The sequence below is a fragment of the Triticum dicoccoides genome, chromosome 4A (assembly GCF_002162155.2).
Source record: "Triticum dicoccoides isolate Atlit2015 ecotype Zavitan chromosome 4A, WEW_v2.0, whole genome shotgun sequence".
NCBI classification, from domain to species: domain Eukaryota; kingdom Viridiplantae; phylum Streptophyta; class Magnoliopsida; order Poales; family Poaceae; genus Triticum; species Triticum dicoccoides.
The window spans coordinates 157358315-157367137 of record NC_041386.1 but is presented as its reverse complement, the minus strand read 5'-3'; the positions used below and the strand labels follow the sequence as shown (position 1 = coordinate 157367137).

At 43.7% G+C, this 8823-nt stretch overlaps 1 protein-coding gene across 1 annotated transcript; it reads left to right on the top strand.

The window, feature by feature from the left end:
* The first annotated feature begins 4558 nt into the window (after positions 1-4558).
* LOC119285505 (DEAD-box ATP-dependent RNA helicase 24) lies at positions 4559-8397 on the top strand. Its single transcript, XM_037564795.1, has 5 exons — positions 4559-5248; positions 5941-7169; positions 7465-7501; positions 7593-8019; positions 8139-8397. Exons 1-5 carry the CDS (start codon positions 4690-4692, stop codon positions 8188-8190), a joined length of 2304 nt encoding a protein of 767 aa, XP_037420692.1. The 5' UTR covers positions 4559-4689; the 3' UTR covers positions 8191-8397.
* The last annotated feature ends 426 nt before the right edge of the window (positions 8398-8823 follow it).

The window sequence follows — 8823 nt, the reverse complement described above, 5'->3', positions numbered from 1 at the left end:
CTCCAACGTATCTATAATTTTTTATTGTTCCATGCTGCTATATTATCATTCTTGGATGTTTTACAATCATTTTATAGCAACTTTTATATCATTTTTTAGGACTAACCTATTGACATAGTCCCAATGTTAGTTGTTGTTTTTTGCTTGTGAAGATCTATAGGGTATCAAGATCTATAGGGATAGATCGAGACGCTTAATAGGACTTTCACAAAGCACATACCTTGACAAAGTTCTGGAGAAGTTCAAAATGGACTAGTCAAAGAAAGGGTTCTTGCCTGTGTTGCAAGGTGTGAAATTGAGTCAGACTCAAAGTCCAACCACGATAGAAGATAGAGAGAGAATGAAAGTCATTCCCTATGCATGACCCATAGGTTCTATAATGTATGCCATGCTGTGTACCAGACTTGATGGGTGACTTGCCATAGGTTTGGTAGGGAGGTACCAAAGTAATCCAGGAGTGGATCACTGGACAACGGTCAAGAATATCCTGAAGTACCTAAAAAGGACCAAGGATATGTTTCTCGTTTATGGAGGTGACGAAGAGCTCGTCGTAAAGGGTTACGTCGATGCTAGCTTCGACACAGATCCGGATGACTCTAAGTCGCAAACCAGATACACAATTATATTGAATGGTGGAGTTGTCAGTTGGTGCAGTTCTAAGAAGAGCGTCGTGGCGGGATCTACATGTGAAGCGGACTACATAGCTGCTTCGGAAGCAACGCATGAAGGAGTCTGGATGAAAGAGTTCATATCCGATCTGGGTGTAATACCCAGTGCATCGGGTCCAATGTCAATTTTTTGTGACAACACTGGAGCAATTTCCTTAGCCAAGGAGTCCAGGTTTCACTAGAGAACCAAACACATCAAGCGACACTTCAACTCCATTCGTGAAAAGGTCAAGGATGGAGACGTAGAAATTTGCAAAGTACATACGGATCTGAATGTGGCAGACCCGTTGACTAAACCTCTTCCGCGGGCAAAACATGATCAGCACCAAGACTCCATGGGTGTTAGATTCGTTACTATGTAATCTAGATTATTGACTCTAGTGCAAGTGGGATATTATTGGAAATGTGCCCTAGAGGCAATAATAAAGTGGTTATTATTATACTCCCTCCGGTCCTTTTTACTCTGCATATTAGGTTTGTCCGAAGTCAATCTCATCCAACTTTGACCAAGTTTATATAAAAAATTATAGACATTCACATAACAACACTAATATCATTAGATTGATCTTGAAATATATTTTCATATTATATTTATTAGATATTATAGATACTAATAATTTTTAATATAAATTTGGTCAAACTTAGCAAAGTTTGACTTTTGGCAAAACCAATGTGCAGAGTAAAAAGGATCGGAGGGAGTATTTCCTTAATCATGATAAAGGTTTATTATTCATGCTATAATTGTAGTGATCGGAAACTTAAATACATATGTGAATACATAAACAAATACTAAGTACCTAGTAAGCCTCTACTAGACTAGCTCGTTAATCAAAAGATGGTTAAGGTTTCCTAACCACAAACATGTGTTGTCACTTGATAACGGGATCACATCATTAGGAGAATGATGTGATGGACAAGACCCACCCGTTAGCATAGCATATGATCATTTAGTTTTTGCTACTGCTTTCTTAATGTCAAATACATATTCCTTCGACCATGAGATCACGCAACTCCCAGATACCGAAGGAATACCTTGTGTGCTATCAAACGTCACTTTGTAATTGGGTGATCACAAAGGTGCTCTACAGGTATCTCCGAAGGTGTCTGTTGAGTTGGCGTGAATCGAGACTGGGATTTGTCACTTCGTATGACGGTGAGGTATCTCTAGGCCCTCTCGGTAATACAACATCACAAGAAGCTTGCAAGAAAAGTGACTAAGGAGTTACTTACAATATGATGTATTACAGAACGAGTAAAGAGACTTGCCAGTAACGAGGTTGAACTAGGTATGGATATACCGACGATCAAATCTCGGGCAAGTAACATACCGACGGACAAAGGGAACTACATATGTTGTCATAAAGGTTCGACCGGTAAAGATCTTCATAGAATACATAGGAACCAATATGAGCATCCAGGTCCCGCTATTGGTTATTGACCGGAGAAGCATCTCGGTCATGTCTACATCATTCTCGAACCCGCAGGGTCCACACGCTTAACGTCCGTTGACGATATAGTATTATACGAGTTATGTATGTTGGTGACCGGATGTTGTTCGGAGTCCCGGATGAGATCACAGACATGACGAGGAGCTCTGGAATGGTTCAGAGGTAAAGATTGATATATAGGATGATATGGTTGGGCCAGGGGGTAAGGCCCACAGGGCTTTAGGTCAGTGCAAAAGGAAGTTTTGTGAAGGTTAGGACCAGATGCTAGGGACCCTGGCGTCTAGCCCTGGGCCAAACGCCGAGGACCATGGCATCTGGGCCAGACACCGAGGACCGTGGCGTCTGGTACTGGAATCCAAGAAGGACTCTTCCTTACGTTCCAAGACTTTGGGGAGGCCCTCTCCCCAAGTAATGACTCCAGAGATCAACATATAAATAGAGGAGCGGGGCTAACCCCTATAACACAAGTTTTTGAGCCTCCTCTAGTTGGTCCTAGTAGACTAATTAGAGCTAGCCCTAACTACCTCTAATCCTCATAATTAGAAGCCCAGTGTGGTTCTAATCTCCTCCCTCTAGTTCATCCTCGCTCTAAATCCGTTGTGCTTGGCGAAGCTCCGCGGAAATATTTTATCACCACCGCCACCACGCTGTCGTGCTGCCGGAACTCATCTACTACTTCACTCCTCTTGCTGGATCAAGAAGGCGAGGACGTCATCGAGCTGAACGTGTGCTGAACGCGGAGGTGCCGTATGTTCGGTGCTAGATCGAAACGGACCGTGAAGTTGTACTACTGCATCAACCGCGTTGATAAACACTTCCGCTTAGCGATTTACAAGGATATGTAGATGCTCTCCCCTCTCGTAGCTATGCATCTCTATGGATAGATCTTGCGTGTGCGTAGAATTTTTTTATTTTCCATGCAACGTCCCCCAACAAAACGATCATATCGAATCGACCCAAACTTTTTGTTATGAATTGAGATAATATCGTCTGTAATCAATTGCAACAACACAGAGTGTTAACATGTGATTTTGCTTCTTAAACCATTAGAGTATCATAGTCACTTCTTACCGGATGGTAGACTTTGGGATTGCTCAAACGTCTACATGTAACACGGTGATCATAACAACAACTTAAATGTTACGAAAAGTTTGACAAGTGACTAGATAGTTCGAGAGTGAGATTTGCTCCTCCGACGATGGAGAGATATTCTTAGGGCCCTCTCGGTGTGACGACATCCATCATCGTATGGCCAGACACAGGTGACTTTGTCATGGGTGTGTCGGAATACAATAACAAGAAAGGAGAATAAAACCGGCAACTAAGAGATAACCCATTGTATATACATGTTTTATTGTCATCTCTAAATTACATGTAAGTCTTAAGATAAGATTATTATATCAATCATTGTACATGCCTTTAATGGGGATGGTCCTGCTGAAACTTGAGGGGTTTAGAAAGGCACCTTTATTAGGCTGGTCACAGTAGGGAGTAATTTATACTAGTGTCATGCATATGACACTAGTCTAAGTTACTACCTTTATAATGCAAAGTAACATAGTAGTAGTGTCATAGAGGTCTTCATTTATTAGATTGTAGACTCGGAAAACGCTATGTTACAGTAACATATTGTGTTACCACTTCTTATTAACTACATGCCACATAAACAAAATTTTCTTGAAACGTGCTATGTTACTAGCTAAGTTACTCCCACTATGACTAGTCTTATAAGCACAAAAAACTTATTACTTCCTCTGTCTCTCTAGGAAGGTCCGCTCTAATCAGGACCAGTCATATCATGGAGAAGTAATCTATGATTTTTGATTTAAAACAAAATTTTAATGTACAGTTTTTACGGGTTATACAATTCACAATTTATTGAACAAATTGATGGAAATACAAATTGGTCCTATATTTTGAATCGAAGAAATACTACTATAAGTACAGTGGAGAGTACTTTTCCTAGTGTAAGATATCGCCGATACATCGGTCTAGCTTCTGTAGGGAGGCTTAGAAAATTGGAAAATTGTGAAGTGGCTACCAGTCACATTGTGTACGTTTGGTCAACTATAATGCTACCTCTACCTGCGGGCCTAACTATGATGTTCAATGATGTTCTTTTCAGTACACTCCATTGGATTCGTTTAACAAGTATGATGATTTGTCGGGACGTTTGATGTCAAGGACTTCAAAACTTCGTTTGATGCAGCTTTCTCTTTGTTCGACTAAAGCTACATTATTTTTTAATTTTCTTTTGAAGATAGCGGTATGTAGTACTACGAGCACTACTTTGCAGCATTGCATAGATCACATCACGCCTGAAGACCGGTGAGTCGGCGAGGCCCAACGGCCGTTGCCAATCGAACAACAATCGGCCTGATAAGCTATGCCGCGACCGACTTCAGCCCACGGGCGCGTCAGACCCGTCCAGTACCCGGCCCACCACACGAGCGACCCAACCAGCCGGCGCCAAGCTCTCTCCGACCCAACCCCTCCGTGTCCATCGTCTTCCTCCCCGCCTCGCTACACAAACCCTAGCTAGCCCGTCGCTACCTCCACCTTGCCCGCCGTCCATGTCGAAGCGACCGAGGCTCGAGGGCTTCAGCATCCCGCGCCCCACCTCATACAGCTTCGAGCGCTCCCAACCCGCGCCGCGCCTCTACGTCCCCGCCGATGACGACCTCGACGACATCGCCTTCTCTGACGACGCAGCCGCACCCTCGGACGCCGCGGAGGGCGGCAAGGCGGAGGACGACGAGATCGACCCCCTCGACGCATTCATGGCAGAGATCCAGGAGGAGATCCGCGCGCCGCCCCCGCCGCCCAAGCCCGAGGCACTCCGCCCCGCGGATTCCGATGAGGACGACGACCCCATGGAGAGCTTCCTGCGGGCCAAGAAGGATGCCGGGCTCACGCTTGCCGCCGACGTCATGAACGCCGGGTATAACTCCGACGAGGAGGTATACGCTGCCGCGAAGGCCGTCGACGCAGGCATGATGGAGTACGACTCCGACGACAACCCCATAGTAGTTGACAAGAGGAAGATAGAGCCCATACCACCGCTGGACCATTCGACCATCGAGTATGAGCCCTTCACCAAGGACTTCTACGAGGAGAAGCCGTCAGTTTCAGGTGAAGCATATCTTACCGTTTGATTGAGCATATGTATCGTTAACTGTTATAATTGGCGTCCCGTGTAGATTACACTGTTCAGCTACTTTTGATCTCAGCATATGAAGCCTGACCAGAGGTCTAGCTTCTTTGCTCTATTTGGTTAATCAAGTGATGAACCAGAATAGTCTATATCAATTGGATGCTAATAACATCCAAATGTTCGGTTGCTTATAAACAAAAATGATGCCCTACAAGGTTCGGGGATCATTATTTTGAATTCCATGCTTATTGTTTGGGTGTTGGCTATTAGTATAGATGCCTCTCTGTTATTTTGAGATGGCAGGCACCGGGTCATCACTTCTCTACACAATTACCAGTCTCCAGTTACCCTCCCTGAGACAGCAGTCGGAGAAATTGCTTGTCCGCTCTGTATTCACTTTGATTGCTTGTCTTGAGAAATTGAAACATTTCTGTTGTGCATCTGATCTGTCGACCCCCTTCTGCTGACATTGCTAAATAATTAGTTTAATGAAGTCTCTTTATGTTACAAGCCATTGCAACTGAAATCTTGCAAGTACTTGTACATGTTTGTGTGAACTAGCGTGGTGTAAATTGATTATAACTTATGCTGGTTGTTCTTGCTCATTGTTAATGGTTTGGCAACTCCTACTTGAAGGCATTTATTGAATTTCTCTATTTGTCTCTTGTAGGGATGAGCGTGGAAGAGGTGGCTGATTATATGAAAAGTTTGGCAATCCGGGTTTCAGGCTTTGATGTGCCAAGGCCAGTTAAAAGCTTTGAAGATTGTGGGTTTCCTGTTCCATTGATGAATGCCATTGCCAAGCAGGGTTATGAAAAGCCGACAACAATTCAGTGTCAGGCTTTACCTATTGTCCTTTCAGGTAGAGATATCATTGGTATTGCGAAAACTGGTTCAGGCAAGACTGCAGCATTTGTGCTCCCTATGATTGTTCACATTATGGATCAGCCTGAGCTTCAGAAGGAAGAAGGTCCAATAGGAGTCATATGTGCTCCAACAAGAGAATTGGCACATCAGATATATCTCGAAGCTAAGAAGTTTGCAAAGCCTTACAACCTTCAAGTTGCTGCTGTTTATGGTGGTGTTTCCAAATTTGAACAGTTTAAAGAACTGAAATCAGGCTGTGAAATAGTCGTTGCTACCCCAGGGAGACTGATAGACTTGCTTAAGATGAAGGCACTGAGGATGTTTAGGGCAACTTATCTGGTTCTTGATGAAGCTGATCGCATGTTTGATCTTGGGTTTGAGCCTCAGATACGATCCATTGTTGGTCAAATTAGACCAGACCGACAAACCTTGCTTTTTTCTGCAACAATGCCATACAAAGTGGAACGATTGGCTAGAGAAATTTTGACTGACCCTATTCGAGTCACAGTTGGTCAAGTTGGTAGTGCTAATGAAGACATTAAACAAGTTGTGAATGTACTCCCTTCTGATGCTGAGAAAATGCCATGGCTTCTTGAGAAAATGCCTGGTATGATTGATGATGGTGACGTGCTTGTATTTGCAACTAAGAAGGCTAGAGTCGATGAGGTTGAGAACCAGTTGAATCAGCATGGATTCAAAGTTGCAGCACTTCACGGTGACAAGGATCAAGCATCTCGAATGGAGACACTGCAGAAGTTCAAGTCTGGGATCTACCATGTTCTTGTTGCAACTGATGTTGCTGCACGTGGTCTGGACATAAAGTCAATTAAAACAGTTGTCAACTTTGATATTGCAAAAGAAATGGATATGCATATTCACCGCATTGGAAGAACTGGCCGGGCCGGTGATAAAGATGGCACCGCATATACTCTTATTACACAGAAAGAATCACGATTTGCAGGTGAATTGGTTCATAGTTTAATTGCTGCTGGTCAAGATGTGCCCAACGAACTTATGGACTTGGCAATGAAGGTGGGTTCCTGGTAACTTATTTGTGAATTTTGGGTGTTCTGTCAGCTGCTAAAATACGTACTACTCCCTCCGTTCCTAAATATAAGCCTTTTTAGAGATTCCAATATGGACTACATACGGAGCAAAATGAGTGAATCTACACTCTAAAATATGTCTATATACATCCGTATGTAGATGGTATTGAAATCTCTAAAAGGGCTTATATTTAGAAACGGGGGGAGTATTATTATAGCTTGCCTGGTCATTCTACCATGAGACAACCCCTTTTCTAAACTGACTGTTGTTTGAATTCCAGGATGGCAGGTTCAGAGCTAACCGTGACTCCAGAAAAGGTTCGTCCTGTTTATTTAGTTACACAGGAGGTGATAGAGATGCATCCTTTTGGAAACTGATTATGCTAACGAAATTATTATGCTTGATCAGGTGGGAAGAAAGGTGGCAAAGGAAAGGGTGGTGGAGGTGGTGGTGGCGGCGGCGGCGGCGGGGGTGGCGGTGCACGTGGGCGTGGGCGTGGCATACGTGGAGTTGATTTTGGCCTTGGCATTGGCTATGGTTCTGAATCAGGGCCACAAGTACCTGCTCCAAGATCTGCCACTGTAAACACGTTGAAGACAGGGATGATGCAAAATTTTAAGAGCAGCTTTGTTTCAGCGTCTTCGAGTGCGCCAAGCAACAGTGCACCTTTGAGGGGTGCACCTTTTGTAAAACCAGCACTTCGTGGTTTTGTTTCCGGTGGCACCATAGGAGGGGATTCAGGTGCAGCAAGGCCAGCACCACCGGCGCCATCAGTTGTTCCGGCATCCAGCCCCGCAGGAAACACTAACGAAAACGGGAACACAAACCCTGAAAGGTATGTGGCTCGCAATAACTCAGTGCAGAATAATTCTCCTGCTGATATTTCCAATACTACTAGTACCATGCTCTGCATTCAGTTAGCTAACCACCATTCAAAATTCCTGTGTATTGCAGCTCGAGAGATCAACGGAGGGAGAGAAAGCGGCCATCGGGGTGGGATCGCTAGTAGGCTTTTGAACTCCAAATGTACCAAAATTGTCTCCAGTTTTGTTTTGTTGCCTTCACGGAACATATTGTTGTAGATTGTAGATTACATGATGTGAATGATAAAATTGCTGTTCCTACACCCAACTGAATTGTCTAATCCTTTCTCTGTCCCTATATTTGCTGCCAGTGTTGTTACGCTCGTCGTATAATAATGTGGAGATCACTATCGAGTAGTATGGTAAATTTGGTTTCGAGACACTTATCATCTCTTGCCTTAAGTTTAGGTACACTAATATTTTATTCTTTCGTCAGTGCCATTGCAAAAAGTATGTCAATCTGCTGACCCCGCAACCAATTACATGTCATTTCTTATGAAATCAGGACAGAGATAGCGGGAAAATGCAGTTCGAAAAACCATCCGAAATGAGGAATCATGTGTTTTATCTCTTGTGTGCCTGCTTGTGGCCACATTACTAGTATTATTTTTATGTGCTTTGTTGTTGTTCGAGACGTGAAGTGGTGACTAGGTTTGGAGCTTAGAGCATCTGAACTGGGCCGTGCTCTAAAATCCAAGTTTTTTGGGCGCCGGACAGAATTTGTAAAACAGTGCATGTGCAAAAAAGGATTAGGCGCGCGCTGAAAAATACTATTA